The sequence below is a fragment of the Trichomonas vaginalis genome, chromosome I, assembly GCF_026262505.1.
Source record: "Trichomonas vaginalis G3 chromosome I, whole genome shotgun sequence".
In the NCBI taxonomy this organism is placed as follows: Eukaryota; Parabasalia; order Trichomonadida; family Trichomonadidae; genus Trichomonas; species Trichomonas vaginalis.
Window position 1 is genome coordinate 16,731,710 of NC_067203.1, and position 25,035 is coordinate 16,756,744.

Below are 25,035 nucleotides of genomic sequence, written 5' to 3' on the forward strand. Positions count from 1 at the left end.
AGTTCATAAATATACAATGCTTTAATTTGCCAAAATCATACTGAACGTAGTTCAATTTGGTAAAATATTTTCAAAATAGATTTTGTATATTCATAATTTGACTTGAAATATCTTTACCTAATGTGGTGTTATAATTTAGCATAACCAAATTCTTTAAATTAAAAGAAAATAATGATATTATAAATTTTTTATGTTTATTTACACTTAATTATAATGGTTTGAATGTTCTTATTGGCATTTGTTATAAAGCTTGTTATAGAATTTCTCTAATTTCGTATTATTTGGTAAACCTTCGAAACCAATCTTTAAGTTGTTAACATCTTGTTCGGTTAATTTGTAATCGTTTGTAGAGTTGAGGAATTTGAGTGTGAGGTCGATCTTCTTTTCTAAATCTTTCTTTGGTTCAGAATCAGCAGTATAATGGCTGAGAGCGATACCCCATGCTTTGCAATCGACTAGATTTGAAATAATGTTAAGTTGTTCATCTGATTCAGCGCATGATGGCAAATAATGTGCGAGATGTTTAGCAACAATGAAGAGAGTATTTTCATACTTTGTTCCATCAGGATATCTTTTATCGTATGTTGCATTGATGAAATCTGTAATACTTTCAAGCGGTGCTTCAAATAATTTCGATAAATAATTTTCAAGAAGATCAAGAAGAGCATTAACTCCATATATCTTAGCAACTTCTATGATAGCATGAATCTTTTCCTTAGGAAATTGGAGGTTTCCTGTATACATCCAACGAAGAACTAAAGAAAATACGTTTTCTGGATTTTTAATAATCTCAACTTTCTTAGTAATATCTTCTGTCATACCACTAGTGAAAATGTTATTGAAATAACTTGAACTATTTGCAAGAATTACTCTATGTGCATGAATTTCTTGTCCATCAATGACAAGAACACAATCTGTGATGAGATTTTGATCGAGGAACTCGTGGTAATCAAATTTAGTATCAAGTTTTAATTCAATTTGTCTTTCTTGCTGGTCATCAGCCATCTTATTTTTTTTTTATTGTGATGTCAAATTCTCAATGGAAAATATTAGGAAAAAAATTTACCAAACTCTATAATTATCAAAATATGAATATACAGATGGAATGTAATATATTGATCAAATTTGGAAATTCCATTCTCACGATTTAGCAAATTCCAAATTTTAGTGAAAATATTATTTCTCTCTGTATTTTAAAAGTCTTTAAGCATATAAACAAATGTGTCAAATCTTGCTATCAGAATCAATAATAAAATAACATATCTTAGGAAAAATACCCTACTTTTCCAACATTTAGAAAACATGCATGACCCCTACCCAGGGTCCAAAAATTGGTATTTTCTGCGCTCAGGCAACATGAGTTTTTGGGCCGCCAAATGAATAGCTCAAATAGTTTCCTCATATAGAGACATGCTTATGCTTAGAGTTTGAAGGGAAACTAAAGTGATTTTTTTCTGCATTTCGAAATCTAATGCAATCTTAAAATCATGATTAAACTGCGAATCTGGGCGCAATTTTTTAATATGTTAATATATGAAGGTACTCCTACTACTGCGAATGCTTCAAATGAAAATTCAAGAAATCAGATTAATTTGATCACATTAGTATAGTAGTGGTCAATCCAAAAACTCATATGTGATATATAACCTATAGAGATGATAATTATCGACTCTTCATTGAAATGCATAAGATTTAATAATCTCATAAATATTCTTTTTAATTTTCAGTATTTCGTGTGCATTTAGATTGCATATACCTGTATATGATATTTCTAGAATGTTTTGGTTAGATATTAAGTTTTTTAGATTAATATTTTAACATTTTGATAAAACAAGCAATTGTTCCATTTTGGAATCGCGATTGAACTCTAGTTTGACTAATATGATGTTGTATGATCAAATGAATTCTAACTTCATGAGATAAATTTGAAATTAGAAAATGCGATATCTGACTCAAATATTTATCTGAGCACATTTAACATTCAATTATAAACTAAAGTAATATACAGCAGATTCGATTTGGCTTATATTTTAAATATTCAACAAATAATCTTATAAAATTGTGCTATTCACGTTTCTCAAAGATGAATTAAGCATTTACAACTTGTGCATTGATGGAATTAGATATGGATTCTAATGTTAATCGATATTTTGTAAATTGATATATATTTATCATGGTTTGACATTTGATCGTGTTGAAACCGGAATTGCAATATGCATCATCTATATATATAATTGTCAAAAATGAGCTAGATTTTTAAATTATGCTCCTGATTATGAGTGACTTATATGATTATATTGAATTGAGTAGTAAAATCAATAAATATTAGAATATTACGATAATGTATTATAACTTATAGAAGCTTAAGGCTAAAAAGATGATGAAAATGTAGCTCAAATTAAGTCTAAAAAATTTGAAAAAATTAAGTGCTTATGATAGTATGACGATATTGGTGTTTGAATGTAAGAAATTAGAGATGTATTAGAAGCATTATGAGAAAATAATAAGATATAAAAACAAATTTTATGAAATAATTTAAGTTATAAGAGGTGTTAACATTGGTAATGTGTGAAAAGATAGTAGAATTGTATTGGAACTTTGATTAGTATTTTATAACAATTTATTAATGTAGATGTGATTAGAATGTTGGATTTCAAAGGAAAGCGATTGTTCACTCTTGTTGGTCTGCATGTGTCATTCCGGGAGACATTGCCTGTGCATGTCTCCCAGAACGAGACAATTATTGCAATCAGAATACGATTGCAAAACTTTGACCGACAAGAGTGCATTGTGCACTCTTGTTTGTCATCCACTATGATACTTAGAGAAAATACTTTACTTACATTATTTAAAATATTAATTTCCCTATTTAATATTTATTTATTATTTTTGTGCTTTATATTCCTATGGCATGTACTGAACTATTTTATAGACTCTACCGAGCTATCTCCACATATAAACATTTGACAATAACACATATATACTCTCTTCATATTCTAGTCTCATGACATATTATTGCAAAAGCTATATTTAACAGCATACCTCATAAAGTCTCATTATATCCCTATCTAAGCTTCAAAACCTATTTTCCCCCGTAATCTGATTCTTCAGGCTCCGCTGATTCGATTTCTGCTGTCAGATCGTGAAAATATGAATCACATAACAAGATAAACACAAATCCAAAATAATAATGTTTTCTTCAAATTGACTCTTCCACGATATTCATATTATTGTTATTAATTCCGTTTTCCCTTACAAATGTATTTAATTTTCTGAATATACGTATTATAAAAATGAATATCTCAAAAACTAAATTAAAAAATTAATACTGGGTAATAACTAGATATATTGTGACTTTTTGAATTCACACACTTTTGGAAAAAATTGAATTTTTCTAAAATGATGTTGAACATGAACTTATACGGAAAATATCAAGTTGGGTAACTTGTGTTTATCTTGTTATGTGATTCATATTTTCACGATCTGACAGCAGAAACGAATCAGCGGAGCCTGAAGAATCAGATTACGTGGGGAAAATAGTTTTGAACGCTTAGATAGGGATATAATGAGACTTTATGAGGTATGCTGTATAAATATAGCTTTTGCAATAATATGTCATGAGACTAGAATATGAAGAGAGTATATATGTGTTATTGTCAAATGTTTATATGTGGAGATAGCTCGGTAGAGTCTATAAAATAGTTCAGTACATGCCATAGGGAATATAAAGCACAAAAAATAATAAATAAATATTAAATAGGGAAATTAATATTTTAAATAATGTAAGTAAAGTATTTTCTCTAAGTATCATAGTGGATGACAAACAAGAGTGCACAATGCACTCTTGTCGGTCAAAGTCCGCATTCAAGTTATGAATGCGGAACAGTATGCCATTCTGGGAGACATGCACAGGCAATGTCTCCCGGAATGACACATGCAGACCAACAAGTGAACAATGCACTCTTGTCGGTCAAAGTTCCGCATTCAAGTTATGAATGCGGAACAGTATGCCATTCTGGGAGACATGCACAGGCAATGTCTCCCGGAATGACACATGCAGACCAACAAGAGTGAACAATGCACTCTTGTCGGTCAAAGTTCCGCATTCAAGTTATGAATGCGGAACAGTATGCCATTCTGGGAGACATGCACAGGCAATGTCTCCCGGAATGACACATGCAGACCAACAAGAGTGCATATTATCATCAAAAATTCAAAAAAAAAACATTTTTCTTTTTTCTTTGGCGAAAAATGTACTTATTTTTTTCGAAATTTTCGAAATATGATTTTTTCGGGAGACTTTTTCAAAATTTTAATATGATAAATATGAGTTATTTTATGTTCTCTATTTGAGAGTCTGCTTATTTTTGAGTATTGAGCAAGATTGAAAAATGAGAATATTTAGGAACATAATAAATCGATTTATCTCGTCATGTAGTTCATATTTTCGCGTTCTGAGAGCGGAAAACGCATTTTTTGAATGCGTAGATTCCGAATCACACGGAAAAAATAGGTTTTAATAAGAAAAATAGACAATTTATGAAGTAACAAAGCACATAGTATTATAAAAAAGAAAAACATTTTTCTCATATGAAAGAAAATATAACGTATTTTTTACAGAGCGTAGGTATATATCGAGCCAATTCACACCATAAATTCTTTTCTCGTTCTCGGGCCTATAAACAACCTGAGGTGCACAACAATATTAACTTATACTGCTGTTATCTGGATTTGAATCCTCAATTGAGAGAATTCCAGATAACTTCAGTATAAACAAACCATATACATGTTTCCTCCTTGCTTCTAGGCCAAGCATAACAAGTACATTACCTTAGAGCAAATCTCATTCGGAGTTTCTCATTTAATGAGAGACTTCGAATGAAATTTGCCTATTTGATTAATATCGTGCTTTATGAGATGCAAATTCTGATGATAAATATTGATCTAGAGCTTATATAAGATGCGAAGAAACTTCAAAAAAAGCTAACCGGTAAAGACAGCAACTTGCAACACCAAGTTGCTCACGTAGTGATTACAAGCATATCTGCAAGGCAAAGTCCTCAGGATGCAGAACTTTGCCTGCAATCAGAAAAGAGATTGCAGCAGAGTAACCGGTAAAGACAGCAACTTGCAACACCAAGTTGCTCACGTAGTGATTACAAGCATATCTGCAAGGCAATGTCCTCAGGATGCAGAACTCTGCCTGCAATCAGAAAAGAGATTGCAGCAGAGTAACCGGTAAAGACAGCAACTTGCAAAGTCAAGCAGTTTCTGAGATTTTGATTTATAAATCATAAACCTTCATGCTTGATGATTTTGTAGAATTGTTAACTCATGTCATCAGTTAATGCTCACCTAAGGGAGGTGTTTTGCGGGAGCTGGGGGTATCTTGGTGAGTACTCAGGAGGCCAAGAAGGGCACCCCAACCGACATTTTGCTGATGGATTGAGTTCGCAACCATTTTTATAACCGTAAAAACCGTCGGGACAAAACAACTTGAATAATTGAATTTTTTAATGATAATGATTGTGAAATAACATGTAACTATAATTTAAGAATGCCATATTTTTGTTAAAAAAAATTTCGAAAAGTGAGAGATTTTCCGTTCTAATAAATATATTTGATAACCGGGGCGTCCCCCGGAATCAAATAAATTATCATATCGAGAATCGGAGATCCTTGCAGTTTCGATTTTTTCGAAAAGTGAGAGATTTTCCGTTCTAATAAATATATTTGATAACCGGGGTCCCCCGGAATCAAATAAATTATCATATCGAGAATCGGAGATCCTTGCAGTTTCGATTTTTTCGAAAAGTGAGAGATTTTCCGTTCTAATAAATATATTTGATAACCGGGGCGTCCCCCGGAATCAAATAAATTATCATATCGAGAATCGGAGATCCTTGCAGTTTCGATTTTTTCGAAAAGTGAGAGATTTTCCATTTAATAAATATATTTGATAACCGGGGTCCCCCGGAATCAAATAAATTAGCATTACTAACATTCCTTTTTTATTTAAAATTTTCAATTCTTAAAACAAAGTTTTACTTCTATTTAATTATTTGCCATGAAAGTATAGAACATTAAAAATTTATCCTACTACCTCCACCATTATAATACCTTCAAAAAAATTATATCTCAATTTATTTTCTATCTTTATATTGATGTGCTTATTCAAAAACACTAAATCATAAGTCTTCAGTTCTCAAAATACTCTCAAATTATCTCATTGCGCATATTTTGAAATTTGATAATTTTAAATTGTTAAAAAATTCATTAATCACAGTAAAATATCTATATACAACAATTAACTAACTGATTTCACATCTTGAACATTCGCATTTATTTAATATATTTGAATATCATTTACATCTTATTGAATTAGATCATAAATCACAGTTCCTTAATATACTATCTAGCTAATCATTATTGTTGCACAACTTACATTTGATTAAACACACGTGTATAATTCTGTACAACTCATCTCTCTATCAATACTTTATTTATAATCAAAACAAAGGTTAAAATTGTATACCCTGTCACTGTAGAGTATTCTCCCAACTTTAAAGTGAAAATCAAAATTTGATATTTTAGTAATTTCATGTGAGATCGTTATTTTATAGGAAAACATACTGAAAATGTTTATAAGATGTTTCTCTATCATATGCCAAAATATCATGGTTTAAATGCTCTCCTAAGTGTCTATAACTGAATTTTAGGGCAATAACCTTATTCTAAATGTTGGGAAAGTAGGGTACTGTGAAAAAACAATATCATTGTAGGAACTCATATTTGTTAATACGTTAGGATGTGTTCCCTGTTTATGAATCAAAGCATTGATTGTTGGCTAAAAAAAGATATTTGGTCGATTTAGATCCAATGATTTGAAGCGTTTTTCTGAAATCATATCAAAAAGAAGTATGTGTACATACTGGCTATTATTCCCATTATAATTATTTCCAGATAATTAACCTTTTTTTACGAGATTTTTTTTCAAATTTTTTTTTCAATTTGACAATGTCCAAATCTTCCGGTTTTCAGACACTTTCCAAAGACAGCGGATATCGCTGCATTGCAGGATTTCTGTCTGAGTTAACCGCGGAGGTAGATGTTGATCTAATTTTCATCAAAATCAAGTCATTAATTGAAAATATGGATATTTCCTTGCTATCACCAACAATCAAAAACATACTCGAAACCCTCTCCAAGCAAGGATTACCAGATATTCAAAAACAACAACTTTTATATTGCGTAAATAAATTAATCGAATATTTTGTTAATTTTCCGCAATTCCATTCCACAATTTCCGCATTATTCAGTACTGCAAAAAGCATTCCGACCGCAATTTCGATGTTAGATCTCACTACTGCTTTATCAATTTTAGTTTTTACCGATTCAACACCAATATTTGGCGATGCTAAAGCATTTATTTCAAAGAACATCATTCCTAAATTAGCACCCGAAGCGTATGAGAAGTTACCTGAAGTTGTTTTGTTCGAACTTTCAAATCTTTTCTTGCCAGAGTTCTCAATTCCTGAAATTATGACACCGAATATTCCTCCTTCACTTTCATTACTCTCGGAAACATTACCTTATGACAATAAACTCTCTTTGGCGCTTTCTAATCCTTCATTATACGATGCAGTTGTCGAAAGTGAACCAAGGAGTCTAATTGCCAAAGTCCCTCTTGATCGTCTTTTCGGTTTCTTCCCTGATTTCAACGAATCCCACGCTGCTTCTTATTTAACTGCGATTTCATCTTCAGCATGTTCGTTCCGTCCTTACTTTGATACACTAGAAGATATGCAGAAAGAAAGAGTCGTTAAAGTTACAATGGAAGCCTTCGTTTCAAGAGGTGTTGACCTTTCTTCGATTGTAAATTATCTTGATCAGCCGAATCTCAAGCCTCTCGACAAAGATGGATGCGCTATGCTTTTCTCTACTGTATCGTCTATCTCTCAGAACCAGAAAATTGACGCTTATCCATTTGTTATTCCTTGGTCGAATACAAGATCGCAATTAGAGTATTTAATATACATAGCAACAATGCCTACAAACATTACTTTCGGAAGCAAGTGCAGAATGATACCTCAGGAGATTTTAACGAACATAAAATACGATATTTCTCCAATTCCAAACGGCTGTTGGATTTGCATCGATTTTGTTGAAAGATTCCTCGAATTAGCGAGTATATACCCTAAGGAAGTCAACCCGTTTTACCAAGCTTCCGTTCAAAAATTCGGTCATGTGATTTTATTTGCACTTTCTCAAGCAAAAGAGCAGCAAACAAAGGAATATATCGATTTTATTAACTACATATTCAACATTGTCCTGTATTCTCAGCTCGGAGGCCGCGATTATTTCGAAGAATTATGGAAATATTCTCCAAAGTTCTGTGTTCGGGCCATCTTCTTATTTGCGAAGAGCTCACCCCAGAAACTTACTAAAATCGCAGAAACATTTACCGCGCATCTTAAGGAACTCCTTGATTCAGATAATCTTGAATTTTCCATTGACCTTGCGTTTAATGTTACAATCAAGGACTCCATTAACATTGACGAGTTCATAGATTCACTTGTTGCTAAGCATGGCCAGGAAATCCTCGTAACTTTCCTTCAATTAGTAAAATCTCGCGCATTAGAAAGCCAACCAACATCCATGCAAGTATTCATTACTACATTAAATGCCATATTCAAATGGCTCTCAAACCACTTCAAAACATTAAATCCAGGCACTCAATTAATTGCAAACGCTTTATACTCAATTTGCGAAAACATTGGCAACGGATTACAGAAATTCAACTTCGCAGAATCATTACCGCCAGTTAATCCTCCAGATTTAAAGCACGCATCTTCAGAATATTTCACAAATTACTTTGATTCGAAGACAACACTAAACGATTTCTTACTTATACTACATCACGTCAAAGTAGTCAATAACCAACTCTTTGACGCCATGATACATTATCCAATTTACGAATTAAATTATTTATCGAATTATGATACTAAATTTACCTCTAAGCTCGGCCAGCTTGTCGGCAACATGGTCCTTGAGAACCTCTTTGGCGAATCCGAGCTCAACTCCATCTTCCAGGCCTTCCACAAAACGTATTCCGAAGAATCCGACCAATCAACCATGGTTTTCACCTCCACAGCCTTGAATATCTGTTATTTCAAGCTTACACGTATCCCCATCTATGCGTTTAACCTATTAAAACAGCCTCAATTCAAGCAAAAAGAGCCAATTTTATATCAAAACTTGAAGAAGATTTCTATGTCACTTTCTGCACCAATACAACTTTCCCAATCAACTAAACTAAACATTCATCCAAAAATCAGAAGGTTTGAGAAGTTGCAGCAGCCTCCTCCACGTCTTCGGAAAGTTTTGCAACAGTTAAATACAGATAACACACAACTATCACAAACGATACAATCCTTCAGTGGATTTGTTGATTGGCTAGCTCTTCATTTAGTAGAAGACATTGAAGATCATCCTGCTCTATTGCAAGACTTCCTTCCACAGTTCTTAGAGAACAGGGAATTCACGGAAATCATCATCCAAGCAGCATCATTTGAAGTCTACAATTTAGTAGAAAAATCAAATGACATTGCTACATACGAAGGTGGATTTAAACGCAGGAGATTATCTATTTTAGGAAGATTGATAGGTAATCTAACATTTGCTTTGAACAGACCATTGTTATCGAAATACATTGATATCAAGAGATTGTTATTATATGCTTTAGCTCATGGAAAATTATTTGGTGTTTTACCTTTCGTTGGTGCAATATTGAGATGTGCAACACCATTCTTTAATCCACCAAATCCTTACATGAGTGCTATATTACAAGTTTTAGCCAGTATTAATTCTATTGACTTATTGAAACTGAGTATTAAAAATCAAATCAGTTTAATAATGTCACATTTTGAAGTAACTAGTTCTCAATTCATGGTCATTCCTTTGATACCGAATATTAATGAGACAAACTTTGATTTCATCACTGCTCCTTTCAGTTTGTTGTATGTATCAAGCCAAACAGAGATTGACAAGATCATTTCCTTCGAAGATTCCGCTTTTTACACTTTAGCAAGTCAACATTTCATTGTTCCTGATTACGAAGGTGAAAATGCTGAAGAAAAACAAAGTAAGTTTAGATCAGCATTGACACAAGCAACTCTTGCTTTTCTTAAGACTGAAGGAAAGTCATTGAGTTTAGTTGTAAGTTCTACAGCATCGGAACTCATCATGAAAGACTTTGTTTTGTGTAATAACATGAGTTTGATTTATCAAACAGCTGAAACATTGACGAAACAATTGAGCGCAAGTCTCGCAATGTTCACTGTTTTCCAGAAACAGCAAATATACCTCCATCACAATGTATTGCATGAACTAAGTCAGGAAGACAGCGATTGGGCTTTGCAAGGCGTACAAGCAAATCATAATTGGATCGGCCAATTATTGAAAGACGTTGTTTATTTGAAAGCTTGGAAAATTGTTCAACAAAAATTGGAAGTTTTCGAACAACAGAAGAAAGAAAACACTCATTCACACAGACACCAAGATCCGATACCTCAAAAGATACAACACTTAATACCTCCTTCTATTCTGCCAACGGAACAAGGCTTGTTACCACAACATAATTTGATTTACCAAGATTTGGCAGAACTCGCATTGAATCCAGCACAAATTGCTGTGTTCGATAAACCTGGAGAGAAAGTGAATAAGTCTTTTGAACAGTACGAAACATTCTTCCAATGGGTGTCTAAGAGAATTGCAAGCGAAACTGAGTTAAATGAACAAATTAATTCTCTTTTGCAACTGATTTACGACAAAATACCCGATGTCGGACCGAATTTCGAGAGTTTCATGTGCTTGATAAGAACAATGATGAAATACATGTACAAGAATAACCACAAGATCAATGATATCGTGTTCTCAAAGATCTTGGAAAAGGTTGTAAGCGATGCACAGCCTGGATACATCGTGAGAATGCAGCCATTGATTGTTTCGTGGTTGAGAAACTTCATTCCAAGTGTTTCTTTACTTTGCGAATTTCTCAAAACTGAATTATTGACAACAAAACTGTTGGATAGATTCTTCTTCGATAATTTGAATAGACAACCATTGAATGGTAAACTGTTCTTGTTTGCTGTAAGATTCTTGCATCAAACACTTGTAGAAAAACCAACTTTGAAGCCAGGTGACATGATCGATTCAATTTCTTTTGTTGTGACCACTCCTTATTCATTAATTGAATCAGTAACGACTTCACCACAAAACTACACAATTGACGAACTCCAGAAAGTGTTAGATAACATGGATGTACCTCTCAACGTTCTAAGCACGAACTCCAAACTCCAGAGCGTCTCCATTTTCGATCCGGTTGAAGATCTACAGGATCTGGACAAGATACAAGCAAACTTTACTGAATGGAAGGAAATTGCTGAAAACGTGACAATTTTGACAAATTCTGACAGATCAGAAATCATTGAGAAAACACTTGAATGCATTGAATTCGGCAAGAGCTTCTTTATCTATTTGTTCTTCAGCGAAACAGAGGAGATCATTACGAAGTTTTTGATGGTTATTTTCCATTCAAACAACTTAGAAAACTGTTTCTTAGTTATTTTAGAAGCTTTGGAAGTTTTGATACAAGGAAACTCTCATGTCATTTCCTTTGATTTCAGGAAATACTATGATATAATCATTAGATTAATCACGCATTCATTAAACACTTCCAAACTTCTAAATATCGCAAGTTTGTTACATAACTTGAGACTTCTTTGTGCTCCAACATTTACACCATGTTGGACACAGTTAATTACTCATAACCACTTCGTTTCTTTCTTGGTGAAACACGCTCCTGAAGTAATGAAACTGTTACTTGAAGATTACACGTATTCCATTACTTATTTGCAAGGAGCACACGCGAAAGAAACATTCGATATCTATTACAGATCATTGTTAAGATTCGTGTTGATAATGGTACACGATTTCCCTGATTTCATGGATTCTATTTCCCTTGAGATCTGCTCAATGTTTGGTTCACATTTCACTCAGTTGAGAAATATCTTTTTGAGTGTAACAAACAATATTTTGCCGCCAATAACAAATGATCCATTTAAATTTGACACTTTTGTTTCATTGAATCAACCAATGCCGGAATTGACGAAAGAATTGGCTTTCGATGAAATTGATGACGAGGAATCAATAAAGAAATTCGTTTCTCAGTTGGAAAAGAGAAGCGGAACAACAGCTTTGGCAAGTTACGTCGTTTATTTGATCAATAAATCTGAATGCAAAGATATTCAACAAAAATTGGAGAAATTAATTGAGTTCACTTCACCTGAGACAACTATCAATATTCTCCATGTTTGTTTCGACCAGTTGAGGTATCCAGGAAGAGTTACATCAGTGTTTATTAAATTCTTAGTTTCGTTGATGAAGAAACCGAAATTAGATGAATTAATTGTCACAATTGCACTCGAAAGATACTCAACTCCTGCTCCTCAACCATGGGGAATTAGATGTTTCGTCATGTATCTCGTGACTGATAAAGAAATAGATTTGGAAAATAGAAAGTTTGTCAGTGATTCCCCTGAAGTACAGACTTTCATTAAAGCAATCAAAGCTTCTGTTGTACAACAATCTCAATAAATATAAATTATAAAGTAAATAATCATTTTTATATATTATTTATCTTTTTTTCTGAAGTTGATATTAATTTATTTAGCTCGTAACTCAACTTATTCAATTGTTTAATAACCAAATATTGTCCTAGAAGAAAATCTGGTGCTAATTAAATGTTGAAAGTATGTAAACTATCCTTTTTGAAGACCACTTTAATTAATTACCTTAGATTAATAGTCTTAATGTCAAGAATATTCTATAATTGTAGCTATTATTGGAGAATGTAAGGATAATAATGAAGATCATCATGATGTAGTTCATAAGATAATCGATAATTGGGTAATAATTAGGGAAAACCGCAACCACTTTTTTTAATCACGATTTAAATATATAAGTCGCGATTTTTTAGAAAAATCGCGACTTTTTTAAAATCGCGTTTTTTAATGAATTGCGATTTTATTGTGGTCGCGATTTTTATGGAAAATTGTGATCAAAATTAAACGCGATTTTCTTTATCAATCGCGAACATAGAACAAATCGGAACCATGATTTTGGACCTCATTAAGCGAAAAGGTCGCAATTAAATTCAATAACAAAGCAATTCACAAAGATTTTTTGAATCTAGAATGGCTGTTTATCCATTTTAGACTGCTCACAATATGGTTTTTCTGCATACTTGCCGAAATCAGAGATCTAAAATCAAACAATCTCGATAACAAATACCTCAATCCCACTTTACTGGTCAAAATTCTTGAAGTCTTACTTTACTGCACTAATTAATCATAATTTACCTTTAACTAAAAAATATTACATAAATCTAACAAAAAAACCTTTAGCAATAAAAATACATTTGCTCAAGCCTATCGGCAACTCAAATCTAAAAAACTTTTTATAACATTCTTATTACAATTTTTATTTTATTCTTATATTTATATTTTTTAGTTCACTTTTTAAATAATGATCTTTAGATTGAACCAATAACGCGATTTTCCATATAAATCGCGATTTTTTTGAAAAATCGCGACCACAATAAAATCGCAATTCATTAAAAAACGCGATTTTAAAAAAGTCGCGATTTTTCTAAAAAATCGCGATTTATATATTTAAATCGTGATTAAAAAAAGTGGTTGCGGTTTTCCCTATTATCATAATATACTGAATTTCCGATTTTAGCTACAAAAAAGAAATAACGATTCCAATGATAGCTTAATATCAATCAATAATTAATTTTTCAAGAAGGACGACTTTTGATTGAATTTGTAATTTGTAAAGTGACGAATTCTCATTGGAATGAGTCAAGGTATTATTCAGAATTTCGAATACATTGCAGCTCATATATGCGATTACATTAAGGAAAATAATTTCTTTGATGTATTTGAAATAGAAGACATCAAAAAGATCTTGAAAATTTCAAATTTAACAACTAATGACTTCATTGCCCTTGTTCAGCAGTCTCATCAAACTATCAAAGCAAATGAATTATATATTTGTATTCGAAATACCAATATTTCTATCCAAAACATGGAAGATGTTATTTCAGTTCTGAAATCTTTAAAAAAGTATATGAAACTGGAGATGCTTAATGGAGTTATTGATTTTTTAGATCACAAAGAGAAAGAAACATCTGATCAAAATGAGATTAATGAAGAAAACGCTAGATTAAGAGCTGAAATAGATGAAGATGACAACAAACAGAAAGAAATTATATCAAAAATTGCAGAACTGAAAAATTCCGATGATTTTGAACGTGTCTACAATTTCCTCGATGAACTTTCTTCTCAAGAAAATCAAAAAATGATGTTAAGAGCTTGTGAAGAAGGACTTTGGAAAAAGAAAATTTCAAGTGGATCATTAAACAGGGCTGAACGAAATATACTTCTTATGGCATGCCAAAGAGGAAATCTCAAACTCGTTAAATCTCTCATTGAATATGGATGTGATAAAGACATGCAAGATAAATATAAAGCAACTCCAATTATCTTGGCGTCATGGAATCCTAATCCTGAAATTGTTAAATTTCTTATATCTGTTGGAGCTAATAAAGAAGCTAAGGATAATATGGGGCGTACTGCACTCATTTGGGCGTCATTTTTTGATAATCTTGAAGTTGTAAAATATCTTATTTCCGTTGGTTGCAATAAAGGAGCAATAGATAATAAAGGAACAACTGTTCTCACTGCTGCAAAAACCAAAGTAAGAAATTATCTGATTTCTGAGTTAGGTATGAAATCTGATTAAAAGCAAAATAATCATTTTAAAACTCTTGACTTATATGTAGCTATCAGATTTATCTAAAGAGTTTAGCTCCTACAGTAATCAATGTTAAAATATTTAAAAATATTAAAGTGTACAAAAAATATTCACTTTATTATAACAAGAAACAGCCTAAATAACATCAAAAGTTCTTTTAATTTCATATAAAATGTCAATACTTTCAAACAAATCTTATTTTCCTTTCTTCTTCTTCTCTTTCTTGATCCATTGTCCGTCAGCAGTTTTTCCTGATCTTACAACAAAAGATATCTTTGTTCCTTCCATTAATCCAAAAGACTGCGCAAGTTCTTCTGTATTGATGTTATTTGGATTGAAAACATTTTTCATTGAGTTTTGATGGTAAAAAGTTAAATATGCTGAAAATGCCTCTTTTGCAAGACTTTGAAGTCGATCACTGCTCATAACTTCTTTGAGAGTTGCATCTAGTTCTGTCACTTTATATTTTGAAATAGGAGTTTCTTTGATATTAACTTTAGAACCTTTGAGAACATCAACGAAGTTTGATATGATCACAAAGTCTGCCAGGTGTAGCAATTATCATATTCAGCCCTTGTTTGTACTGTTCTATATCGGTTTTAATATTGGACCCGCCACAAAATAGACCAACTGAAATATCTAAATCTAAAATTAGAGAAGAAACTACATCAAATATTTGGGATGCTAATTCATGTGTTGGTACTAGAATCAAAACCGCAATTCCTTCTGATTTTGAAATATTTTTCGATATTAGCAAATTAATTGCTGGAATTACAAATGCAAGTGTCTTGCCACTGCCGGTTTTAGCAGCTCCTACAACATCTGCACCTTCTAGTAAGAGTGGTATAGCTTTTTTCTGTATAGGAAACATTTTTTCGAATGGTAATTTTGTTAAAACACCCTTTGCTCCTTCACAGACTTTCAGAGATGTGAAGGTATCATCGTGATTTTCGTTTTCAACTACTTCTGTTGAAGTTGCTTCCATGGAAAATTTTTGAAAAGAAATTTTGTATGATTTGAATTAAATATTTGTCTCCTGCAGAAATATTATTAAAATGAAGATGGTATTCTATGTTGCAATTTAATTAACCAATTTAATAAGAAATGTAACAAGTAAAGAATATTGATTCATATCTCGCATATATTAAGAAGATATAAAACAATAGAAGGGCGTTATCTACTGTTTTGAATTTGATATTGTATAACCAATCAGGGTAGCCCGCATCATATCTATTATACTGCTTTCATCCATTGAAGAATTAACAAAGGGGGAAAAATACCATTTATTATTACAAGTTTTAAAACGTAGATACGCCCATCTGACTTTATATCAAATGAAATGACATGAACGCCGTATCATATGGTCTTAAGTGCCAATTAAAATACAATCCATAATTGATTAGGAATCAATCATATTCGGAAAAAAAAATAACAACCAATAATTAGATTCTTGACAGCAACAAAATATAATGATATAAATCTAAGTTTTAAAGACTTGAAAATTTTTAGTGAAATCTTAATGATTCTTATTTTTGGTAGTTCTAGCAATCTCTTGAGGATAAGGCGGATTTGGATAAGCTTTATCGACAAGCTTTTCCTTGATTTTGTCAATTGGATCATCATCAAGTTTGTTGTTAAAAATCAAGTTTTCTAAATAAACTGGGTCAGTATTGACTCCAAACTTTCTATAACTCTTAAAGTTCTCATATTTTTCTTCAAGAACCCAATAAAGATAAATCAATAAGTTTCCGTACTTATGCAATATTCGAGGCCAATTTTCATCAGTAATTCTTCTAACTTTCGATCCTACTTTTGTATATTCAAATTTAATCTGAAAAACCCAAGAAATAAGTTTGAGATGTTCGCACAAACCTGATCCTGATTGTATCAGGTTCAAATAATCATAATATGATGTTAACTCTACTAAATTTCTGATATTTTTCAGGCTTGTAATTTGTATAAAACTAGTCCAAATATCATCTTGTACTGCAGATGGACCAAAATCAGTTTTTCCAGGAATTATGACTTTGTAATTTGGATTTTGAAGGATTTGTTCAATTTTCGGTGGAAAATGGATAATTTTTAATGATGATTTGAAAGTTTCACGAATATCATAAATAAGAGTTAACAATGGAACTGAAAATGAAACTGCGCAAAATCCAGGTTCTTGGTTATCATATAAAAGAAATACGGAAATTACTTTATATTTCTGGGCAATAAGATCAAATTCATTAATTCTTGGATCATTTACATCTTTCATTCGCATAACTTCTGGTCTTCCAGGAAGCCATAATAAATTTGGAACAAGATTGTTGAGAGTTTTTAAATTCGTAAAAATTGAAAGCTGCTTTGATTTAGGCTTTCTGTTTTCTGGGCCAAAAGGAACTGGTGGTTTAATTAAATTAAATTTTTGTAAGAATTCCTCACTTTCTGCTAATATCTGTCTGTATTCATCATTCATATTGACTTGATCTAAAAATGCATTAGGATCATTGATGAGAAACATGCAACTTTAACTAAAATGACCAAAAAAAAATTTAAAAAAAAGTAACTTGTACAAAATATTCTATGAGATCTTCTCAATTTCATATCACTTGGCTAAAACAGAACAAAAAACTATCATATCATTACCTTCAGTGAGATCCCATCTATGCTGTGCATACAATGAATGGCATAAGAACTATTAGCTATGATTTTGATTAATGAAATAAAAGGTTGACCCTAATATAAATTCATAGAAATAATTATAGGTATACGTAATAACGATTTCAAATAAGTAAGTAATATCATAACAGGTTCATCCTATCAAGAAATTCCGAATAATTCGATTCACATAATCAAATTTTTAAAATTCTTATTATATAACAAATAATAATGGAAGATATTTATGTAGACTATAATTCCATTGTGCAAATATCAATATTATCAAACAAATATTTAAATAAACAAAATAATATAAAAATATTAAACAACACCAAACTTATTTTGCCATTGTTCGTACATTTTGAGGTCGTATGTTGCACTAGCAGATGTTCTCTTGAGAGCGCACTCTACATCTGATTCTGAAATCAAATCAAGTTTGAGTTCCTCTTGTAATTGTTCATCCAAATAAGCATCGCCGTATTTTTCCTGTAGATCAGCCATAAGTCTTCTCAGTGGCTCCATGGCCGCTTCTTTGCAAAGGAGATGGATATCTGATCCAGAATAACCTTCTGTTTTCTCTGCGAACGCTTTAAAGTTAATATCTGGTGAAGCAATATCAGGTGTAAGGAATTTCCTAAACATATCCTCTCTTGCTTCGACGTCTGGCAAAGGAACTAAAATTCTTTTTTCAAGTCTTCTCAAAAGAGCCGGATCTAGGTCGAATGGGAAGTTAGAAGCAGCAAGAACAAAGACTAACGCATCAGATTGAACCAAACCGTCCATTTGAGTCAACATTTCTGTTTTCATTCTTCTAGAAGCTTCGTGTTCGTCTTCGCTTGATCTTTTACTCATTATACTATCCAATTCATCAATGAATATGGTGGATGGAGCATGATATCTCGCAAGTTCGAAGAGAACACGAATTAATTTTTCGGAATCACCTCTCCATTTTGAAACAAGAGTAGACGCAGAGACATTAAAGAATGTAGTTCCTTCACCTGCAACAGCTTTGGCAAGCAAAGTCTTACCTGTTCCAGGTGGTCCGTGTAAAAGAACTCCTTTCCATGGAGTAAGTAGTTTTTTGCCTGCAAATAGTTGAGGATAGCGTAGTGGCATTACAACAGCTTCACGTAAAACTCGTTTGGCTCCGCTTAAACCGACAATATCTGACCATTTAACTCCAGGATTATCAATGAAGATATCGCGTGCGATAACACTTGTAAGATCGCCAAAATCTGCACGTAGTTGTGGTGGAATAGGTTTCATGAGGCGGACATCTGCTGGTAAACTTTCTTCTTCCTTCTTTTTAGCTGGAGGTGCTGCTGCAGCAGATGATGAAGTTGGTATTGGTCGTGGAGCAGGTGTGCTCTCATTTTCAAGTGGGTCTGTCCTTTTTGATGTATTTGGAGTTGTGATTTGTGGTTTTCCTGTATTTAGCTTTTTAACTACGCGTGATGATTTTTGCTCACCTGGAGTTAATGGTGGGAGATTTTGTGCTTTCTTAGGAGTATCTGCTTTTTTAGATGGTTTGCAAATTTTTGCTTTTTGACCGTATTTAAGTTCTTGGAATGCTTCAAAGTCGATTAGTGTTTGCATTAATGATACATTATCGCAAAGTTCATATTTGTCTGAAGGAATTCCTGATTCTTGAGCTAATCTTTCTGCAGAATCAACAAAACCATTTGAAATCATGTGATTCATGCATAAGACTACGCAATCGCGTGCTCTCCTCTTGCGCTCTTCCTCTTCTTCATCTCTAGATAATGATTTTAAGTTTGTTTTCATTTTTTTGATAAAATTGAGACAAAGATAAAAATAAAAAACGTGCATTCAAGTCCTTCAGTAAAACACCAAAAGGTATCAGTTGCAAGATATTTCTGAGTTGATACTACGACCGGTTTCAATTATTTTGTCAAATCCAAAGCAATACAAACCGAAGCCATATCTATGAAGTACCTATGAAGATATTATTAGTTGTCTAGACATTTTGGCTGTAATATATAGATGAGATACAAAGAATCAAGAAGAAATTACTAAGATATGAATGATATCAAAAGATTAGTTCTTTCTGCGATTTGAGATGTAATCATAATCTCTATAGCATTGTTTAAATAACACCAAATACTTTATAGCAAAGCATAGAGGTAAAATTTCAAAGAAAGATAAAATCTTACAAATTATTTATAAAGAAAGAAAACAAATGCATTTATATTACTGAAGCTGATTTTTAACGAGATCAGCATATAATCCGCCTTTTTGCAAAAGCTCATCATGTTTTCCTTCCTCAATAATCTTGCCTTCTTTAAATACGAATATCTTATCTGCATTGATAACAGTTGCAAGCCTGTGCGCAACAACGATTGATGTTTTTCCTTTTCTTGCCTCTTCAAGAGACTGTTGAACGATCTTTTCTGATTCAGTATCAAGAGATGCTGTTGCTTCATCAAGCAATAATATCGGAGCACCAACCAAAAGAGCTCTTGATATACATATTCTTTGCTTTTGACCTCCTGATAATGATGTTTTCTCTAACATTGTATTATATTGATCTGGGAGAGTCATAATGAATTGATGTGCGTTACCAACTGTTGCTGCTTCTGTGATGGCTTTATCGCTTGCATTTGTAACTGCATATCTGATATTATCTTTAATTGACATTGTGAAAAGAACAGGCTCTTGTGGAACAACAGAAATATTCTTCCTCAAGTATTGTGGATTTAATTCATTAATGTTTTCTCCATCAACTAAAATCTCTCCGCTCTCAATTTCATAGAACCTCTGTAATAATTGAAGTGTTGTTGTTTTTCCACAACCTGACTCTCCTACTAATGCAACAGTTTCTCCTGGTTGAACTGTGAAAGTGAGATCTTTTACAGCATAAGAATCTTTTCCTGGATACTTAAAGGATACATTCTTAAACTCAACTTTTCCGGTAATTTGTCCATTTGGAACTTTTCCTTCTCTTTGGTTGTTTTGAGCTGGAGCTTCTAATATTTCAAGAACACAAAACCTCCACGCAAACCGAGCGAAATAGATGCGGCTAATGAAGCAAAGAAGAGACTTAATATCAATACCATCAAATCGCCATTCTCCAGTCCCCAATTTGGTCGATTTATTATAATCCATGATGAAAAATACATGAATCCAATAACCATTCCTTGAAGAATTATATGATTGACAAATTCATTAGCAAATTGAATATTAGATCCCTTATGGGTGCAATTATTAATTGAATCTAATGCTTCTTTATATTGGTCACACTCATAAAGTTCATTGTCAAAGGACTTCACTGTTCTAAATGATGTGATAACTTCTTCTGCCTTTTGCATCGAATTTGATTCGCTTTGGCCCAATAAACCAAAAATAGCACCAAGTTTCTTTTGGCTGTAAACGAACACAATACCGCAAAGCGGATATGCAATGAATACAGCAAGCGTAACTCTCCAAGATATAATGAAGCTTAAAATAACACCAGCAACAGCTTGTGCAAGGCATTGTATGGATATCAGAAACTGACTAATATAAACATCATGCATTGTTGTGCAATCATTTGTGAATCTTCCAAGAAGAACGCCTGATTCGTTTTTTTCGTAAAAAGAAATATCTAATTCCATTAATTTTCTGAAGAAATGCTTTCTTATATCAGATATAAAGTATGGACCTGCATATGCAGTCAACGTACTGAATATGCAAAAGCAAAGGATGTAGCAAACTGCATAAATTATAAAACTATAAATTAAATTTGTAACTTTTCCCATGAAATCATCTGATGTCGTCATTGCTGTGGCCATACCACCCAAAATAAGGCAGATTACTACTGGCATTACTCCATATAAAATGTGAAATAGGATTGCCAAAAAATAAACAAACTTCCGATCATAGTACTTTAATATGCGAAAGAATGTGGGGCCACTTCTCGCATTTTTCTGCTCTTCGTGTGTCTGTGGTGCCATTTATTATAAATGCTAAAAAAATTGATAGAGTTTTCAATTCATTGAAAAAATGTTGATGAATAACTTTTCTGAAGAAAACATGTATCAAAAAATCAATTTATGTTCATTTGAGCCTGTAATAAAATAAACATGGATTATCAGTAGCCTTCGATGGGTTTGTAAACTTTTTAATTTTGGGCCAATCATTTCAATTTGAAAAAAAAATTTTGATATCATCAAACTTTTATCAAAAGAAATTAAAACATTGGGAGTTCGTGTATGAGTGAGTATTCATCAGATATATCACACGATAAAGCATCAATCTGTTCAGAACAGGAAATCAAAGAAGTAGAGAAAACTCAAGCAAAAAGAAAATTATATAAAATGGTGTTCTCTGATCCTTGCGCTTATCTTGGTATCATAACATCAGTTATTGGAGGATCGACATCAATATTAAATTATCTAATCCTTGGTTTCATACTCAATGTCTTGAGAGAATATTCATTAGGAACAAACAAAAACCCGATGCACAAAATAGGTATTCTTTTAGCCATCTTAGCAGGAATATCGGTTGTAACTGGTATTTGCAAAGGCCTTTCTGCAATGTTTTGGTTCAGCTCATCTTCGCATATTTCGACAAAAATAAGGAATGAAGTCTTTTCAAACATCATGAAATATGATACTACATTTTTCGACAAGCATGGAATTGGTGAACTTTTGACAATTCTTGGAGAAGATGCAACAATAATTAAAAATGCATTTGGACCGCAAAAAGGAAGTCAATTTGAAGAAGGTGGTGAGTTTATGATTGGAACAATTCTTATCTTCATTTATAATTGGAAACTTGGATTGATAACACTCGCCCTTTTGCCTGTAATGTTCCTTGTTATATTACCATTTAATTCCGTAATGGTAAAGCAAAATGATAATAGATTTGATAATACTGCAAAATCAATGACAATTGCAGAAGAGGCGATAACATCAATAAGGACAGTCAGAAGTTTCAACAGAGAGGAAGAAGAAATCAAAAGATATAATGATAAAACCGAGACAGCGGGGTACTTTGCAGCATGTGGTTCAAACTATACAACATTGATGCAAGTAATTATTAGTACAAGCACATGGACTACTGCTATTGGCGAGATGTATTATGGAGCAACTTTGGTTGATAACAGTGAAGGATCGAGATTTAAATCAGGTCAACTATTTTCATGTTTCGCTTACATCACTTACGGTGCATTCAATTTAATTTTATGCATAGGCAATATTAATACTGAACAAAAAGCAATTAATGCTGCTGCAAGAATATTTAAGTTGATAAGCTATGTTCCGAGTGTTAACTTTGATGGAGGATCAACATATGAACCATTTGTTGGAGAAATCAAATTCGAAAATGTTTCATTCAAATATCCAACAAGATCTGTTATGGTGCTGAAAAACGTTTCATTTGAGGTCAAACCAGGACAAAGCATTGCATTAGTTGGACACTCAGGAAGTGGTAAATCTACTTGTGTACAGCTGATTCAGAGATATTATGACACAACTGAAGGTAGGATTTTAATTGATGGCCATGATATTAAAGATTTGGATCCACATTGGCTTCACAGGAAAATGGCACTTGTTTCTCAAGAGCCAGTTCTATTTCGTGGCACCATTAAAAAGAATGTTTTATATGGTGTTGAGAAGGACAAAGCTGAAGAAGAAATTTGGTCTGCACTTGATGTTGCAAATGCAAAGAAATTCGTCCTCAAATTTGAAAAGCAACTTGAAGAAATTGTTGGTGATCGAGGAAGTACATTATCAGGAGGGCAAAAACAAAGAATTGCAATTGCAAGAGCTGTTATTAAAGATCCAACAATCTTAATTTGTGATGAAGCAACATCAGCACTTGATTCAGAATCAGAAAAGAAAGTTCAAAATGCTCTTGATAAAGTTCTTGAAAAGAGAACAGGAATTGTTATAGCACACAGACTTTCTGCAATTAAAAATGCAGATGTGATTTATTGCTTTGATGCTGGTGAAATCAAAGAACAAGGTAATCACCAATCGCTTTTGGAAAAGAAAGGAATTTACTACAATCTCGTAAATAGGCAACTCCAAAGTAAAGAAGAAACAAACGAGAATCAGGAATAAACATTTACATAATTTTACTTAATTATGCAGATATTTTATTGAAAAAAAAACTAGCCTAAGAAGAGCAGAATTCGATTTAAGAAAGCAAATTATTGGGTTATTGATTAGGCTGTCTTCAAGAATAGATATATCAGGATTATATGAATTTATGCTGTGTTTAGATATTGTACATCGGATTAATGAGATAAGAATCTAATTTATATTAAAATTAGTCAAATTAGTTGTTGGTCTTTATATACTGAGGAAAATTTGGCAGGAATCCCGATATTGAGAGTGAAGCACCTCTTTTTAAAAGAATTACTATTAATAACGAAGATCCTTTATATAATAGTAATTCATTTATCAATATTATCAATCCCCATTTTCAACATTTTTGCTGAATGGCATTATTATTCAATATAGCATTTCTATCTTTTTAGAAAGATCACATTCGCTGATTAAGTTAGAATTAGTATATGTCACTGATGAGCAAACTGAAAATCAAGATGGAGATAATGAATCAAGTAAAATTACATGGGTTCGAAATCAAATCTCGTCTGAACAGTTATCCTTCATCTAAATTCTGATGAAAATAAAATGAGATTATACAGAGTTTTGTCCGTGCACCAAGATCTGTCACTTTTCCAAATCCAAATGGAATTGACTGAATTTATTTCTACATATATTTACGCTATTGAGATCATTGTGTTATGTCTTGTTCAAGAACTTGCATCCAGGTACCAAAGCCATACTGCAGAAAAGACAAGCAGCACAAGCGAAAAGAAAGCTTTAGCAAATCCAAAGAAAATCAATCACTACACTGAAAAAAAGAACAGATTTAACCCAGATGCAATAAATATCAGACAGTCATGGAGTATTCGTGAATCAAAACTCCCTCCACCACCACCAAATCCAGGAAATATTGTCGCTAAATCAACAGAAAAGATTCTTGGCATTCTCACTGGCCCAGCTATTTCTTTCATTACTTGGATGTTCGTCGGTGACAAGCCAGGACTTAAATTACCTTTCGATTTACCTTCATTTTTAGTTCCATTGTTTACAATCGGTCTTCCTGAAGGAACATACACATCCAGAGATATGTCGGCATACGGCCTGTCTTTCATTTTCATGTTGTGCTCTTCTGTTTTTACAAATCTCTTCCCAGTTGTTCATCCTCACATTTACGCCAACAACAAGGGACCACTAGTGAACTACGCTGAAGACTTTATTCTTCAGGATTACAAGTGGGATCTCGAAAACGCTGAAGAAGATCTCGATAAATTCTTACAAAAAAAATTAAAATCTGAATAGAGTATTGGAAGATAATGTCTTCAATTCTTGTTGAAAAGTTCTGGGAAACGTATCCCAATATAATAAAATATGGTTTTTTCTTATAATAAAGTTAAAATTCATGATCTTCTTTCTTTTTATAAATATTAGAGTGTTCTAGTGCAAATACATAGGAGTT

At 32.5% G+C, this 25,035-nt stretch overlaps 11 protein-coding genes across 11 annotated transcripts, besides 1 other annotated feature; 4 read left to right on the top strand and 7 right to left on the bottom strand.

The window, feature by feature from the left end:
- Positions 1 to 127: 127 nt before the first annotated feature.
- TVAGG3_0998180 (protein ubiquitination) lies at positions 128 to 1,022 on the bottom strand (the record flags this gene model as incomplete). The annotated part of the gene is made up of 1 exon (XM_001581324.2): positions 229 to 1,005. One exon carries the CDS (start codon positions 1,003 to 1,005, stop codon positions 229 to 231), a length of 777 nt encoding a protein of 258 aa, XP_001581374.1.
- A 3,185-nt stretch (positions 1,023 to 4,207) lies between these two features.
- Positions 4,208 to 4,901: a mobile genetic element.
- A 2,114-nt stretch (positions 4,902 to 7,015) lies between these two features.
- On the top strand, positions 7,016 to 12,675 carry TVAGG3_0998200 (CCR4-NOT transcription complex family; the record flags this gene model as incomplete). The annotated part of the gene is made up of 1 exon (XM_001581323.1): positions 7,018 to 12,657. One exon carries the CDS (start codon positions 7,018 to 7,020, stop codon positions 12,655 to 12,657), a length of 5,640 nt encoding a protein of 1,879 aa, XP_001581373.1.
- A 1,245-nt stretch (positions 12,676 to 13,920) lies between these two features.
- Positions 13,921 to 14,868, top strand: TVAGG3_0998210 (protein ubiquitination; the record flags this gene model as incomplete). Its single annotated transcript, XM_001581322.1, has 1 exon — positions 13,921 to 14,868. One exon carries the CDS (start codon positions 13,921 to 13,923, stop codon positions 14,866 to 14,868), a length of 948 nt encoding a protein of 315 aa, XP_001581372.1.
- A 207-nt stretch (positions 14,869 to 15,075) lies between these two features.
- Positions 15,076 to 15,306, bottom strand: TVAGG3_0998220 (protein of unknown function (DUF4217) family; the record flags this gene model as incomplete). The annotated part of the gene is made up of 1 exon (XM_001581321.1): positions 15,076 to 15,306. The coding sequence occupies one exon, from the start codon at positions 15,304 to 15,306 to the stop codon at positions 15,076 to 15,078; it is 231 nt and encodes a 76-aa protein (XP_001581371.1).
- Positions 15,307 to 15,394: 88 nt separating this feature from the next.
- On the bottom strand, positions 15,395 to 15,865 carry TVAGG3_0998230 (helicase protein; the record flags this gene model as incomplete). The annotated part of the gene is made up of 1 exon (XM_001581320.1): positions 15,395 to 15,865. The coding sequence occupies one exon, from the start codon at positions 15,863 to 15,865 to the stop codon at positions 15,395 to 15,397; it is 471 nt and encodes a 156-aa protein (XP_001581370.1).
- Positions 15,866 to 16,396: 531 nt separating this feature from the next.
- On the bottom strand, positions 16,397 to 17,386 carry TVAGG3_0998240 (uncharacterized protein; the record flags this gene model as incomplete). Its single annotated transcript, XM_001581319.1, has 1 exon — positions 16,397 to 17,386. One exon carries the CDS (start codon positions 17,384 to 17,386, stop codon positions 16,397 to 16,399), a length of 990 nt encoding a protein of 329 aa, XP_001581369.1.
- Positions 17,387 to 17,764: 378 nt separating this feature from the next.
- TVAGG3_0998250 (AAA domain-containing family) lies at positions 17,765 to 19,322 on the bottom strand (the record flags this gene model as incomplete). Its single annotated transcript, XM_001581318.1, has 1 exon — positions 17,845 to 19,308. One exon carries the CDS (start codon positions 19,306 to 19,308, stop codon positions 17,845 to 17,847), a length of 1,464 nt encoding a protein of 487 aa, XP_001581368.1.
- A 412-nt stretch (positions 19,323 to 19,734) lies between these two features.
- On the bottom strand, positions 19,735 to 20,181 carry TVAGG3_0998260 (ATPase activity, coupled to transmembrane movement of substances; the record flags this gene model as incomplete). The annotated part of the gene is made up of 1 exon (XM_001581317.1): positions 19,735 to 20,181. One exon carries the CDS (start codon positions 20,179 to 20,181, stop codon positions 19,735 to 19,737), a length of 447 nt encoding a protein of 148 aa, XP_001581367.1.
- Positions 20,182 to 20,510: 329 nt separating this feature from the next.
- On the bottom strand, positions 20,511 to 21,347 carry TVAGG3_0998270 (ATPase activity, coupled to transmembrane movement of substances; the record flags this gene model as incomplete). Its single annotated transcript, XM_001581316.1, has 1 exon — positions 20,511 to 21,347. The coding sequence occupies one exon, from the start codon at positions 21,345 to 21,347 to the stop codon at positions 20,511 to 20,513; it is 837 nt and encodes a 278-aa protein (XP_001581366.1).
- A 252-nt stretch (positions 21,348 to 21,599) lies between these two features.
- On the top strand, positions 21,600 to 23,769 carry TVAGG3_0998280 (ATP-binding cassette sub-family B family; the record flags this gene model as incomplete). The annotated part of the gene is made up of 1 exon (XM_001581315.1): positions 21,735 to 23,588. The coding sequence occupies one exon, from the start codon at positions 21,735 to 21,737 to the stop codon at positions 23,586 to 23,588; it is 1,854 nt and encodes a 617-aa protein (XP_001581365.1).
- Positions 23,770 to 23,841: 72 nt separating this feature from the next.
- On the top strand, positions 23,842 to 24,975 carry TVAGG3_0998290 (uncharacterized protein; the record flags this gene model as incomplete). The annotated part of the gene is made up of 1 exon (XM_001581314.1): positions 24,165 to 24,878. The coding sequence occupies one exon, from the start codon at positions 24,165 to 24,167 to the stop codon at positions 24,876 to 24,878; it is 714 nt and encodes a 237-aa protein (XP_001581364.1).
- Positions 24,976 to 25,035: the final 60 nt, after the last annotated feature.